This window comes from Vigna angularis, chromosome 3 (genome assembly GCF_016808095.1).
Source record: "Vigna angularis cultivar LongXiaoDou No.4 chromosome 3, ASM1680809v1, whole genome shotgun sequence".
Taxonomy (NCBI): Eukaryota; Viridiplantae; Streptophyta; class Magnoliopsida; order Fabales; family Fabaceae; genus Vigna; species Vigna angularis.
This window is the reverse complement of record NC_068972.1, coordinates 36,518,333-36,534,431: the sequence shown is the minus strand read 5'-3', so window position 1 is coordinate 36,534,431 and position 16,099 is coordinate 36,518,333. Positions and strand designations below refer to the sequence as shown.

Sequence of the window (16,099 nt, the reverse complement as noted above, 5' to 3'; positions counted from 1 at the left end):
AATTAACTAAAATTTAAATTTTAAACTACTTCATTACTATATATATATATATATATATATATATATATATATATATATATACTGTAAATCACTTCAAGATTTGGTTCTATCATCTCGTTAAAAAGAAGATTTGTTTAATAAAAAAGTTTCTAAAAAAAATCACGAAAGCAAAGGAGGAGATGGAGGATCTTTGGTATCTGTGCTTTTCTCTTCTTCTTGTTTTTCCTTCTATGATGATTTATTTATGCTATATAACTTTTATCTAACAGCATCATTCTATTCAATTATTCTCTTTCCCCCGTTAGGTGATTCTATTCATTTCACTGTGCTAAAGTTCTTTTACTAAATCTCCACTTATTACATCTTATCTTTTTCTCTCTCTATTTTAAGTACATATTTTACATAAATGTGAATTTCATCTTTTCGTAAGTTAGCCTTACAGTGTAGTCTCTTAAAACAATTTGAGTTATTTATAATTTATCTTAATAAGGTATTGCATCGTCCATGATTAAAGTTTATTTATTTATTTTTTATATTTGATGTCTTCAACAAAAAGAAGTTTATTGAAAAAATGGAGACATAAATAGCAAGGACAGAATTTTGGTTGGTTGGATTAGAAATTTTCAATTAATCAACTATAGTTCGTCAATCATTCTTTCAAGTAAAAATTAAAATAAAAAAGATTTTCCCATCAAATGACACATATTGATAAATAGAACAGCAACAAGCAACAGTAAATGAAAGGCTCTAGACGATGTGTATGAGTTGTTATACACACTGTCCATTGCTATAGTCAAAGCAATGCACTGAGCATCTCATTCCAAATATCAGGCACCCCAGGAAGACACCAATGGCTGCAATCAGAAGAAAGACCTTTTCCTTGTTTCTGCCTCTCATCTTCTCCTATTACTCTCATATACACTGAAGGGTGCCCGTCTCTGCGTAGTTCTGTCATTCTTGTGATATCTTCCACATACACTGGAAACCTCATTCTCTTCACCACTCCTTCTAGCACCACCAGAGGTTCAGGAACGTGTAGGTGACTGAAAAATGGAAGAGGCTGCTTCTCATTGTGGCATTTCCAACCATTTTCTCTGCATACAAAAAGACAATTGAATCAATATATGTAACAAAAAGACAAATAGAAACAGACAGTACCTGTTATGCCTAGATGACATGCTTCTAAAAATGACTTTTGTTCTCAGAGGGTCTAGATTTTGATCCACCCATCTTGCCCATGTGCTGAGTCCTCTTTGATACGCAACCATAGCACTCATGTTTCTTATGAGATTATTTCCCTCCATGTAGTAATCCCATCTGGTTTATCATGATACAACTTAATCACATATCTTAAGGAAAAAGAGCATCAGTTACACATAAACTAATTTCAATTTCTGTTCTTGATTTTCTTGAGTTGGAGAGAAATGCATCACTAGCATAGTAACATTTACACTGAAATTAAGCTTGATTTGAGAGAATTCTTACGAGCTGGTTTGATCAGAGTGAGTCCACCAGTGGGCTGAGTCAAATACAAGGATATCAACCCCTCTCCAATACCTTGCATTTTCTTCAATCAAATCCAAATGTACAACTCTCTTATTTTCTGAACCTTTCTTCAGTTCTACCAAAAGGGGTGCCCAGAAAAACTCAATCGAAGTCTCAAAATCCTTCAGGTGAAGACTACATGGTCAATAATTTTCACAAAAGCAAAAGAAAACATGTTATGATAAATATCTCACCATGGCATGGAAAGCCATTGCAGGTCCATTGTAAGTCACCCTTTTTCGACCAATTGGAATAACTCCTTGCACTAAGCAAACTAGAGATTCCCACTGATTTCTCATCATCGAATCACCCACCAGCATTATTCTCTTTCTTCTCATTCTTCCAAGAAACCTCAGTGCATCAAATCTGCACATGTCATCAAGAAGTTAGATTTTGGATATATCTGTATGTTCATTTTCTTCTAAAAACTAGCCTTAGTTTTTAACAGATAGAATCTAAAACCAAAATTTGAAGCCTTTTCACACCAAAAACATCAACAAAAACCATATATATATACCTTGGCAAGGTACAACTAGTTGGCTTCCACTTCCACTTCTGATAATCAGAATCTGGCCTACCATTCTTTTGACACGTAACTACAGAGCTTAGATATGGACAATTAGAGTCATAGAGAGGGTAAGAGTCATCATAAACCCATTTTCCAACAGAAAAGTCACATATCTTCCTAGAATCTCTGCTGCTTTGGACCATCTTAACATCATCAGGTTGAACCAGAATCCCAGCCTCATCCTCCGGGTCCAGCAGGGACAATGTGCAGTGGAGGAAGCACAGAAAAGTGCTGCACAATAACAAAGAGGAAAACAAGTGGATCATTGGTGCTGCCATGGAAGAACAAAGCTGTGAGAGAGCATAGAGAGCATAGAGTTATGTAGATTGTAAGGAGCTAAAGTGTTTGATCATGGCATGACTTGCGGTGATTTGAAGGTGTGGACCATAGAGAAGTGCAGTACTAATTACAAGAGAAAATGAGTCTCTTTTTGTGAGAAAAAATTGTTTAAAATTAAGTTTTTTAGTTTCTTAGCATAGAAAGAAATTTGTATGCTTATACTTTAATAATATATGAAGAAAGTTTATCTTTTTTTTTTCTTTTTTCTTTCACCTATATTGCTATGGTTACTTTTTTTTCTTCTTTAATGAGTGAAATGATCTTTGGAATTGAATAACTACTTGTGTTTGGTTTGGTTGAGACAGGTGGGCATGTGCATTTGTTATTGTCAGTGACATTTAAGTGACTGCAGTGATTAATGGTCTTCTTTTTTTCCCTTTTCCTTTAGTAGGAAGCCAATAACACATATTTTTTTTACAGTATTCTGATACACACATGTTATTATTTAATTGGATTTAAAACAGGTCATACAATAATAAATAAATAATAAATTAATAAAAAAGTATATGTATGTTGTGTTAAAATATTGTAAAGAAATCTTTATTAAAATATATTTTTTTCTAGAATAAATAATGTTATTACTAGCAATTTGTTTGTTTTGTCCTATGCATTTTAAGTTTTGTTCCTTTTTGTTGAATTAGCATATCTGTTTTGGTGTTTTATGTGTCTAACCAAAACTTATGTTTGATATGGAGAAGCGAATGGTTCTTGTATTGAAGTTGAACAAGTAAATAACAAAAAATCTTTAAGGTGACCAAGGGAAGTGGGGGTTAAGAAAATTAATAGATATAGTATTTTCTTTAATGTGTTATTTTGCTATTTTCTCGAACTTAAAAAGTTTAGCTTTCGTTAGACTCAATCCATTAAATATATTGACACTATTTTCAATTGAACTTTTTTGTTATAAAATTAATATAAAAAGAACTCAATTTTATTCAATAAAAAAAAAGTTGAAACTAATGCTATTAGTTAAATAGTATTGTAAGGAATTGATTTAAGGTGATTTTAGAAAACAAAATTATAAATTAATTTTGGCTTGGTAATTTGATTTTACATTTAGTTATATGATTTACTTCATTTTTCATTTAATTGAGTTTTAATATATTTAAACAAATCTAATTTAAATTTTTAATGTTAAATTGACATTAATACTACTTAAAATGTATAAAATATTAAAAAATTTATCTTCACGAGATCCTGATTTAATCTGACACATTTCAGATTTTGACACATAACTTCTTTTAAATTTTGAATGACACTTTCTATAGTTTAAGCAATGATTCAATTGACTAAAAAATATACGAAAATGAAATGAAAGATAAGCCTGAACCAAATTACTAATTCATACATACTTAATACAACTTCTTCTTTACTTCTTTTTAACTTTTATGTTTCAAAACTTTTATATAAACATATTATTTTATTTTAAAATGTTCTTACAGTGATTTGGTTAATGATTTTTTTTTTCTAATTTTTGTGAACATATTTATTTTGAGTTACTTTTTAATAATTTGATTATTAAATTAAAAAAAATGTTTAAATTTTTTTACTTTTCAAAACTTTTTTATTTTTTTTAAGAATTTAAAAAATAGAGTATTAGAATTGATAAATATTTTAAAACAATGAAACTGAGTATTTTAAAGTTAAAATAATTTAATAATATGAATATAATTTTTTAAATTCGTCTCATTATTTAAAACACTAATAATATCTTTAGAATTCTTTCTCAGAGTTCTCGTTATCTTCTCTCTAATATTTCTAATTCTTCAAGCATTTGTTTGACGATCAAGAAGTGTCTAGGAGATCACGACAACACAATCTTCATTCTCTACTGATTAGTTTCTGATTTAGAGTAAGTTTCTATCCTTTTTTCCTTTAATTCTCAGTCTATGATCATGCATAACAACCCCTTCGCATGTGTCTTTTTGTATTCTTTTCTTGTTCTTTGTTAATCTGAAGTCCTAAGAACTCACTCGTATCACAACTTGGTGATTTGTAGACGTTTCTAGAGTTCCTTGTACTTGAAGCAACTGTTGTGCATTCTTAGAGTTGTGATAGTTCTCTTTGAGGTAAGGGAAACTAGTTCTTGTTTTATGTTAATTTATAAAGTAGGAATTGATAGTATTTAAGGTGTGTAATTTGTAGATATTGAATGTCTATGCTTGAAATGTTAGTTAATGTGAATTGTTAATGAGTAGGTGAATTTGATCACATGATGAGTGTTGATGTTGAATGACTTGGTGTTAAACTCCAATTGTATGATGAATTGTGTTGTTAAGATGTTTGGTGGTGTTGAATTTGGTTAAATGTGGAAGAGAATTGAACTAAGTTGAGTTGTAAGTGTTTTTGGTCAAAATAGGGGGTTTTGGTATGTGAGTTTTAAGTTAAGGGTTAAAAAGAGTAAGTTAAGGGTTAAAAAGAGGAAGTTAAGTCTTAGAGTCTCTTTAGATGTGATTTGAGATTTGTTAGAGTTGTGAATTGGTTAAAATCTGTTCTAGAAAGAGGTAGTAGTGCTTTGGTGGAGTCTTGGTTGGTTTTTGAGTTCATTTTGGGGGTTTGGACTAATGAGATTTTGAATTATAGGTTTTGTGTCAAAATGGTAGGTTTGAAGTGTGTTGTTAAGTCATTTCTGACTTGTTAGAGTCTCTATGTTGCTCAAATATGAGCTATAACTTGTGGAGTTTAATTTTGGACTTTAAAATGAGATTTTAGTTAGTTTTGGATTGGAATCTTGTGGTAAAATAGTTTAAAACTAGTTTAGGTTGATTTATATACATTTGGTTATGTCCATAGTAGCTTAAAATCTCATATATAAGGGGTAAAAGTTGGTAAAATTGCATAGGATAGGTCATGCGGAGTTTAGGGGTGCTAATTATGTGGTTTGAATGCTGCAGAATTATGTAGCTTAAAATTGGATAGGTTTGGGTGTTATAATTCCCTTTATTCTATGTGCATAGTTTTAAATGGTATAATAGTGTATTGTATGATCTATGGTATAGTTTGAAACATATGACTGAATGGAATGAGTTGTGTAAGAGTTCTAAGGAAAATTCTTATTAGTTGTATCAAAGTGTTGTTGGTATGAATGTAGAGAGCTCAAGTCTTGGTTAGGGATGACAAAAAAATCCGCGGATAAAATTCGCGATAGATAGTTGATACTTGATAATATTTACTACTTACGGGTTGCGAGTAGCAGATATTTTAATATCCGCTTATAAACGGATCGAATGCGGGTATTATACTGTCCGACCTGCAGGTACCTGTTACCCACAAAATATAAAAATAATAATTGAACTTATATTTTTTTTAATTAAATTAAATTTACAATAAAATTAATTTATATTTTTTAACATTAAATTTAATTAAAATTAAATTTTAGTTTATATTTTATTTCATTTATATTAAATTTTGTATATGTTTTTGCAATTTTATTTTTAAAATGTATAAAATATATATTTTTTAATATTTACGAATATCCACGCAAGTTGTGGGTGGAGTTTTCATTTTTGGGTTGGGTTACGAATAGGCATCATCCGTACCCAACCTGACTTGTTGTCATCCCTAGTCTTGGAGGTTATTCTGACATTCTAATGATCATTCATTCTCAATTAGAAATGAGTGATCATATGGTGAGAGTAGCTAAATGTCTTCATGTAAGTGCTTCTAATGTGACCTAAGACGCGGTACAGACTAACCTTGTGAGTGTGGTAGGTGAAACCCATTGGTAATGGCCTTACAAAGTAGTAGAAGTCACCACAAGTGCATGACCCGCCATAGCTTTGCATTCATACTAAATCCGGATAATCCAATCTAAGTCTTTGGCATGATTAAGATGTTTGGTTTGCTTTATGTGAAATATGACTCATGTGTGAAATGTTAATATATATTATGATTAGTTTGTATCACTAATTTACCATGCTTATTTGTGTCTTGTTTGAGTGTTCTTGTGCTTTGTTTTCTTGGCGATGATATTTAGTGGGTGTGAGCAGAGGGTGATGACGTGTCTCTTGAACAAGCCTTTGGTGGTGGAGATACTGCTGATGTGTAGATATTATAGTACGTATATCTTTTTTTTCTTTGGTTCTATTTGAGGATCTTTTGTACATAGTTTTAGATTATGATTTTGTATATAAAGTTTAATTTATAGTTATGTTTAGATAACTATATTTATATTTAATATGTCCTATCTTGTTAACTATTCTAGACTTGTGATAATTCTTGAATAGTATTTTAGACTATTTAATTGGAAGTTATATTTTTTTACCTTTTTCTATATTTTTTTTTATAATTTTTTATTAAAATTTATATGTGATTCTTATTATATACATATATAAATCTTTTGAAAAATATGACCTTTTTTAATATTTAAATTTTAATTTATTAATTAAATAATTAACACGCTTTTAAATTAAAAAAACAAAACATGTTTGTCTGAAATTAAAAATAAATTTTAATTGTAAAAAAATTGGAAAAAGCTTAGTCATTTAATAATAAAAAAATATATAAATAGTCGGTTTAGTATATAAGTATTAATATATTTTTTTGAATATAATAGAAAACATAATTGCATTCATAATACAAAATTTTTTATTTTTTTAAATTTGTTTCAACTATGTTAACAGTTAAAGGTAATTGGAGGAAGCACTGAGGGTATTAAAAAAGTAAAGTTTCATTTAAATTTAATTACATATTAACTTTAATTTTTCTCAACATACGTCACATTCACAATTTCTAAAGACTAAACGTGTGCTCAAATGCATTAATTATTAATAGGGTTAAAACATACTTAACATAATTAAATTTCTGTATTAAAATTGATTTTTTCTTCTTATACTAAAAATGTATTCAACCGACTATTTATTAAATAACAAAATAAATAAAAGTAATGAATTGATAGCATAAAATACAACTTGGTCTTTGAAAACACAACTTACATGTTTATGTAATTTTTTAAAAAGATTTCTATTTTAATAAATTTAAAAAGAAATTCCACACATTTAATAAACAAACCATGCTTTAACATATCTTACATCTGACACACTATTATATGAATCCGGATAGCAAAATGATAAAATGGGAGTGTGACTGTTTCATCTCATTTTCGTAGTAAGATTTATCATCATTTTTATATTCAACATATATGAAACTTTTACTCAATATATATCCAGATCCATATCCACAGTCGTATTTATCTGTTTATTGTTTTTTTTTTTCTGTAGCTTCAACTATTAAGAAAATACTATAATTATGCAAAAATCAATTAAAAATACAAAATAACAATTGAATGAATTCAAATAATTATAGAAAAAATAAATAAAAATATCAAATATATGTTTTAAAAATAAGTTACAAAATTAAAGATTAAAAAAGTCCATAAAATTTCTAAAATTGCGTAATAAATTAAAAATGTTTTAATAATTTAAAATAAAAATATATACGATGATTGAAAAATTATTGAAACAAGTATCAGAATGAAAATTCCCATCTGATTTTCATATCAATTTAAAAAATCATGTATTATTCAATATCTAATCGGTGGGAAGAAATTCCATATAAATCAGACTAACTTTAAATAATACTTATAAAAACAAGTTGATAAGTTTAAGTTATGATGAGAACAAGAAGTACAAAGTTCTGGACATATCCAGCAGAAAAGAAAATATTTAAGATCCACAAAGAATAGTTACCAGATATTAAACAAGTTTAACATTTCGATTAACTCTAAATGGCAATTTTAATAACAATATTATTTAAGTAATTTTGATTTTTTTGATAATTAACAATCTAATTCTTAAATTGATGTATTTTTATAAAATGTAAATTATATTTGTAATATTTAAGAACTACTTAATACACTGTTTAACAATTTAAAATTATTTAAGTAGCTTTTACTCCACCCTAAAAATTTCGAAATTGCGTGTCCAATATATACCTCGGCCTGCACTGCGACTCTGTTTCTCACTCCTTCAACCAAATCAAGTTTCAATCTTTCTTCATAACTTTGAATTTGATTGAATAAAAATGTAAAGCATCTTTCTTACTGTTTCTCTGTGTTTTTAAAATCTCAATCCAATCATGTGAAGGAGAAGATTAAATACATTATTTTTTTCCATTTGAATCCAGCCAAGGCACTGGAATCTATTCAGGGTCGGTGCAGAACGATGAGAAATGATGAAGGAAGCACAGAAGCGGAAATGGGTTCAGTGGTGGTTGAAAAAGTGGAAGGCAGATCATCTGCCACAACCTGTTTCTCAAGATATCCCCTCAAGTTCTTCATACCCAAAAAGGTTTTCTCTTTAATTTCATCAGTCTTTGGTTCAAAAAAGGTCTATTTATATTAAAATATACTATAAACTGTCATCTAATTATGTTGCTATTTTAAAATTTATTTCACTTTTAGTTGGTTCATTATGCAAATATATATAACAGAATATGATCGTTGGATTCTTATTTAGAGTTGATTCAAGGATGATATCTGATTATTATTTGTCAGTGTAACTTTTTTTGCAGGAGCATTATAAGTAACTCTTTTATATTATTGTATAGCTGAAAGTTTTTGAATTTGTTTTGTACTGGTTACTTTAAAAATATATTTTTTGATTTGTTGACAGCGTAATACTTGTATATTTCAATACTAAATCTAAATTAAATTCTTCTTATACTCTCAGTCATGTTTCTATTAAGCTGCACAGGTTTACATGTTTATGGTATGAAACGTTCTTTATGTTTGTTTCAAATTTATATAATTTATACCTCTTAAGTTTAAAATACATTACATTAATGTTTTTTTCAAGTTAAAAGAAATTAAATCTACACTTTCTTAAAGTTAGGGAAGTAAATTGAACAATAAGGAAGTGTAGGGGCTTTGACCTAGTTTAGTTGAAAGTTTGGAAGTATAAGAACTAAACAAATACTTTTCCCCCTTCAAAAATCTTAGCTTGGAATGCTAAAATTGTTTCTTTCGCTGATTGCTTAGGTGGGTTCTTCCAAAACTGACGCTGTATGGGTTTATGCTCTCAATTATGGGGGAGGAATTGTATCTGTAAGTTTGTATTTTTTTCATAACCCCCTTTCATTGTCTTGGTATTATGCTTTTATTTGCATTTGCTGATGGATTTGTGCTTACCTTGTGAGGTGTAGGGTGATCACATTTCATGCAAGTTTTGTGTGGGAGATTCTTGTACCATGGTGTTAACAACCCAAGGTTCCACCAAGGTTGACTAATTTCTTGTTTTCTCTTATAGATTTTTTTTTCTTTCTTTATTTTCATCCCCCAAGCTTGGGTTTCCCTCTGTTTGAGCTGACTTTTGGCCGGGGTGCTTACGTCCTATCATTGTTAAACTCTACAAAAGAGAGAAACATTGTGCTAAAACCGTGTGTTTCTGAGACAGCACGAGTCTTTGTTTATATTGAGAAAAAGGGATCACTACAATAAATAGTGTAGATTTGATATCTTCTAATACAATATGATATGGGAATAAATAAAACATTCCTGATTATATAAGATTAGCTCCTTATTTCTATAATTATAACAATCATGGTATATTATCTCTTAAGTTTGTTGCTTTTTGTTAGAGTGAATTCTGATCTTTTGACTTGGCTTATGTTTATATTATTGTTATTGATAATTTTGTTCTCCTTATTTAGGTCTACAAATCCGTGGGATCTAAGTGTTCCCAGCAAATACTAGAGGTAAAAATAGAGTATTTCTTTTGCTGTTTTGCCTTTATGCTCATCATTATTGTGTTAGAGCAGTCATATTGCATGATGGGGACAAAGGATTAGGATTGATTGTTTTTCACTATACAATTTCTGATGTCAATAACAAGATTTATGACCATGACAAGAGTGTTATACTTGTAGTAGGAGTCTAATAAATGTACATTTTTACGGCATAACACACTTCTACTTTCCAACAGAAATGCCTTGACGAACTTGATTTTTTCGTGGTTAAGATTTGACTATTGGCGAGTTTATTGGTCTCATGGGACAACTGACAACTTTTGAATCATTGTGTAGTAGGCTAGAGTTGGAAGCAATGCACTTTTAGCCATCATTCCAGACCCAGTGACATGCTTTTCCACTGCAAGATACTATCAGAAACAAGTCTTCAATGTTTCTTCAGACTCAAATTTGGTCATGGTTGATTGGATTACAAGTGGGCGCCACGAAAGTGGTGAGAAATGGGATTTTGATCTATATAAAAGCACCAATAACATTTTCTTAGAAGATGGTCAACCATTATTTCTGGATACGGTAATTGTCTTACTGCTGTTCTTGTTATGCTTATAATATGTATAGTTTGTTAGACAATTAAATGCATATACTATTAAAGAGGGTTGTGTAGTGTGGTTACATATATAAGATAGAGGGTTAAGTGGAGGGAAATATAGATGAATTTGTAAATATCTGATCATTCAGTTGCAAAAGGGGCTTTTCTCCCTTGGTATAGTTATTAATTTCAAATAATAATTCGTTCTTGGACATTTTCTTAAGTATTTTCACCTTGAGGACAACCATTGACTACCTTACTAAAGAAATATGTTTCTGAATTGAGTGTTGTTGTTCAAGTGGCATTTGAGAAGTTAAAACCTGCCATGACCTCATTGCCAGTATTGGTTGTACTAGATTTGTCCGAGCCGTTACGGATTCAACACGTGTTCTCTCTGAATTCCACCTCGAGGGCAAGGTCCCCCTTAGGGTGGTATTGATAGAAGAAGACAACCTTCTATTAAATATGTGTATAAGAGAAAGAATAAAGAAATATTATAACGTGTGATAGTTAATTGGGACAGTTGTCAGTTAGTTTGTTAGAAGCTGGTAGGAAAAATTTGTATAATTTATGTGGGAGGGTTAAGGTTCCTCAAAATACCTAGGACTAATTCAATTATGAAGTGTTTCTGTTTGAGGATTTCTTAAGATCAATGGAGACATTCTTGTTTATTTGGTTACTATTCTAGATCTGATCCTAGTTCTATCAATTATCCATGTCAAATTTTGTTAGAATTTAACAAAATTAGCAAGGTGTTCAATGATTTATATCTTAATATATTATGTCAATTTTGATCTTTTTTTTACCGACAAATGTTAGTTATTAGTTTTTGCTAGTGGAGAGAGTTGAACACACAACTTCTCCCATTCTCCCTTCCAAGCCCTTCAAACCAACCTTATATCTCCCACATGTTAGTATCAAATAATTTTGATTAATATAAAATTGTGTATGTGGTTTATGTGAATGGAACATTCGTATTTAAAAAAAAAAATCATGGAATTGAGAGATATTGAACTATTTAAATATTTAGTAAAAGTTATAGGATGTTTTTAGCTCTCCTCATATATAGAGAGACACACACAATACATATATCGGGGGATGTTTGAAATGGACATCGTATACAATTATGTTGGGTTCCCTTGTTTTTTTATCTCCTTTTCATCTCAATTTATTTATTTTTGCCTAACATTAATGATTTAATTTGTATTCTTCTTTTATTCTTCCTTTTTATCTATTTTACTCATTTTTGAAAGTCTGTTCCAACAAAATTTTGCAATGTGCAAGGCAATGATGTTCAAAATTGAATATGAGAAGAATGAGAATTGAATCACTGATTTTACATTGTAAGAACAAGTACGAGAATGTGTATAATTGTGATAAAGGAGAGAAAGATGGAATGTAGAGAAACACGTGACTTAATATAATTGTGTTGTGATTTCAGCCTTTTATTAATTTTAATCTTCTCTAATAGTTATAATTCTTTCTTCTCATTTTAAGAGTTGTTCTTAAACCGTGTGAAACTTTAACATTATCATGTTCAGAGCCAAAATGAGAATATCCGAATTCAGCAGAATATGTTCCTTTTGCATTTTTCTGTCCTCTGATGTTGTGCTTATCAGCTTTCTGAAATGACAATGCATCTTGTTTGGTACTAAAATTTGAGCATAAAAATTTCTTGTGTGTTGGACTACCCTCTATTTTGAGATTAATGTCCTTTCCTCCTGTATTGTTCTCAAATGGCTTCGTGTTACTAACAGATGTTATTAGAGAAAGAAAACAATGGACACTTACAAGAGCACATGCACAATTACCAAGTAATTGCAATGATTTTACTCTTGGGGTGAGTGGTTTATTTTGTCTTATCTTTGGACTAATACTTATTGTATCATGAATTCATTATTCATGTACTACGTGACTTTTTAGGCCAAAAATGCAGTATATTCAGAATCTTGTGCAAGATAACGTGAAAAAGATTATGTCTGAGCAATTACTGCATCCTTCTACATCTTTGAGTCACCATCACCAAAGAGAAAAGGCTGATCATTTCCTTACGAAACCAAGCTTCATAGCTTCCTGCAGTTCATTTGGTCCTAAGGTTTGTTTATATTATTTCACATTCAACAAACACTGATTATTTATCTAAAATTGTAAAATGTTAACTTTGTGATTCATTAGGATTGGCTTCTTTTGTCTCGACATAGAGGAGTCAAGTTTCAAACACTTTTATTATTTGATAAATTTCATGAGTTTCACATAATAACATGTTGCTGGCTGAAACTTCATTTGTGTGCAGAAAACTGGTCTTGTTGTTCGAGTGGCCGCTGAGACAACTGAATCAGTATACAAGTTTCTACGACTTCAGCTGGCTCCTATGGAGCCAATGATAGGTGTTCCACCATACAAAACAAGTGTTATATGAAAGATTCATTTACATGTAATAATTTATATTAGTATAATATTTCTTTCATTCATGTATTAAGGAAACAGAGTTTTAGTTTCATGCGAGGATCAAACTTCTCTTGCCTTCATGTCATGAAATGCTGGAAAGTTTCTGTTACTCCCTGTAAGACCACATGTATTCACCTTAATAAATAGTAGTACTTTTTCTACAAAATGTATTTATATATATATATATATATATATATATATATATATATATATTAAAATAAATAAATAAATAAAAGCAAATGGACAAATGACTTTCGCTGGAGATTGAAAGAGGGAAGTCCAGCCAAATCACCTTTCGGTGATCAATCATATATATATAAATATATATATGAGTGACTAACGCGGTACGGCTATTTGATACATTTTAATATTGTGTACCGGATTTTAGTAGACAAAAATATCTTTATATATCATGGATTCTAAGTTTTAAAGTTAAGGGTATTTTAATAATTTTTATTCTCAAAACTAAAAAAAAGAAACCACCTAAATCCTTGTTCACTTTTTCATTCTTCTTAACTCTTTTTCTTTCATCTCTTTCATTTCAATATTTTTCTCTCGTAACCTCAACTGAAAAAAAATAATCAGAAACACTTGTTAAACAATTTCTTATAAAAAATGATTTTATAATGAGTTTTCATTTTATAATTTTTGTCTTATCTAATTTTATCTAATTTTCACAAACATAATGACATATGAAGGAATTGGTAATTGGTCTGAAAAATATAAAAAACACTCCTTAAACAATTTCTTACAAAAAATGATTTTATAATGAGTTTTCATTTTATAAATTTTGTCTTATCTAATTTTCACACGCATAATGACATCCAAAGAAAATGGTAATTGGTCTGAAAAAAATCAGAAACACTCATCGTTAAACAATTTTTTAAATAAATGATTTCATAATGAGTTTTCATTTTATAATTTTTGTCTTATCTAATCTTCACAAGCATAATGACATATGAAAGAATTGATAATTGGTCTACAGGGATTTTTAGAGATGATGATTCAACATCTGCAGATAATGAAATTAGATAGGTTAGTGAAAATGATGAAATTGAAGAAATTTTGAATGAACCTTTGCCTGAAGACAAATATACCAATGACTCAACTCTTTACAAAGACAAATTGTTTAATACGAATGTTTCTGATTTTTTCACTTGGGATTATAGTAGGATGACAGAGAAAATGTTAGAGTGAGAGAGATGAAAGAGAAAGGGTTGAGAGGAATGAGGGAGATGAGTAAGGGTTTAAGAATTTCTTGTTTTTTTTTATAGTTTTGAGAATGAAATTATTAAAATACCCTTAATCTTAAAACTTAAAATCCATAATATATAAGGGTATGTTTGTCTACTAAAATCCGGTACACATTCCTAAAATGTATCAACTAAAAAACATGTGTATGCGTATTAGCAAACTCATATATATATATATATATATATATATATATATATATATATATATATATATTAAAATAATAATAATTATTATAAATAATTAATTAAAAAAAAGGGATTTTTTTATGGCCTACAAATGGCAATTGGATGATCTGCAGAAACCAAGGAAGGAACTAAGGGAAGAAAGAAAACTTTAGTTTTTTTTTGGTTGAGGAGAGTTTTTGGAAGTCTACGAGAAAAAATCTTCGATCCAGAGAAAAATTTTGAAAAAGAGCTAAGGGAGTTAATTATTTTATTTTATCCATGATAAATGTATATTTTAAGTTCATGATTTTGAATATATGAAATATGACTATGTTGAATTTTAGAAATATTAGTTATCTATCCACTATGGGTTTTGGTTTTTCTAATTTTAGAAATATTAACTATCTATCCATATGTATGGGTTTTGGTTTTTCTTTATTATGTTGTGTTTGTTTTTCATTTTTGAAGTTATCAAGGTAAAACTTTAAATTTTTATTTTGTTAACCGTTAGATTAAATTTATATTTTGATATATGATTGATGAGATATATTATTCCATTATTATCGTTTAAACTTTTAATTTAAGGTCTGTAATTAAAGTAATGAATTTCAATATTTTGAATAAATTGTTCACTATTTTATTTCTGTTTTTAAGTGATTTCATTAAAATCTTAATCCTTGCTTGGTTTACGGTTAGACTAAGCTGAAATTTTTATATATGATTTCTGAATGTCTTATTCCTTTTTTAATTAGATATATATACTTGGAGGGATAAATTTCACATTTTGAGTAACTTCATCAACATTGTAAGTCCGTTTTTAGGTTACCTTAGTAAAAACATTAATTTTTGCTTTGCTTACTATTAGATCTGAAATTTAGATATATGGTTCATAAGACATATTAATTTATCTTGACCGCTCAAATTCTTAATTCGACGTTTGTGATTAAAGGTATTAATTTTGCATTTTGAGTAGATATGAAAATCACTTAAATGTTGTCCCTAAGTTACTTCGGTCAAACTTCAATTTTTACTAAGTTAACCGTTAGATTAACGTGAAATTTTAATATGTAGTTCCTAAGACATATTGATTCACTTTGACAGCTCGAATTTTTAATTGGATGTCTACATTTAGATAAATCATTTTCGGGTTATTAGAAAACTTAACCCCATCTTAAATTCTGTTTTTGAGTCATATAGGTAAAATTAAGAGTCCCACTTTATTAATTGTTGGATCGAAGTGAAACTTTTACAGTAGGTTCTAAACATGTTATTATTTACTTTGATCGGTCAAATCTTTAATTAGAGGTCAGTAATGAGAATAATCATTCCATGTAATATTCTAACTTTTTAAATTGTTAACAATATTTTATCATACTGGGTATGATTTTGAGTAATTTATTTATTGGTTTGTATGTATGGTTGTATCATTGACTTGAATATTATTATAAGTTGAGTTACGAACATGAATTTGGATCAAATATGGATTTCATGATGAATGACATGATGAAT

At 29.0% G+C, this 16,099-nt stretch overlaps 2 protein-coding genes across 2 annotated transcripts; one reads left to right on the top strand and one right to left on the bottom strand.

Annotated features, from left to right (window-relative positions):
• Positions 1-627: 627 nt before the first annotated feature.
• Positions 628-2,532, bottom strand: LOC108325463 (protein trichome birefringence-like 36). Its single transcript, XM_017558540.2, has 5 exons — positions 2,063-2,532; positions 1,740-1,911; positions 1,486-1,667; positions 1,159-1,317; positions 628-1,094 (listed from the first exon to the last, which is right to left on the bottom strand). Exons 1-5 carry the CDS (start codon positions 2,389-2,391, stop codon positions 794-796), a joined length of 1,143 nt encoding a protein of 380 aa, XP_017414029.1. The 5' UTR covers positions 2,392-2,532; the 3' UTR covers positions 628-793.
• Positions 2,533-8,338: 5,806 nt separating this feature from the next.
• Positions 8,339-13,338, top strand: LOC108325094 (urease accessory protein D). The gene is made up of 9 exons (XM_017558099.2): positions 8,339-8,475; positions 8,576-8,739; positions 9,429-9,494; positions 9,593-9,667; positions 10,100-10,144; positions 10,475-10,708; positions 12,482-12,564; positions 12,648-12,819; positions 13,018-13,338. The coding sequence occupies exons 2-9, from the start codon at positions 8,614-8,616 to the stop codon at positions 13,141-13,143; spliced, it is 927 nt and encodes a 308-aa protein (XP_017413588.1). The 5' UTR covers positions 8,339-8,475; positions 8,576-8,613; the 3' UTR covers positions 13,144-13,338.
• Positions 13,339-16,099: the final 2,761 nt, after the last annotated feature.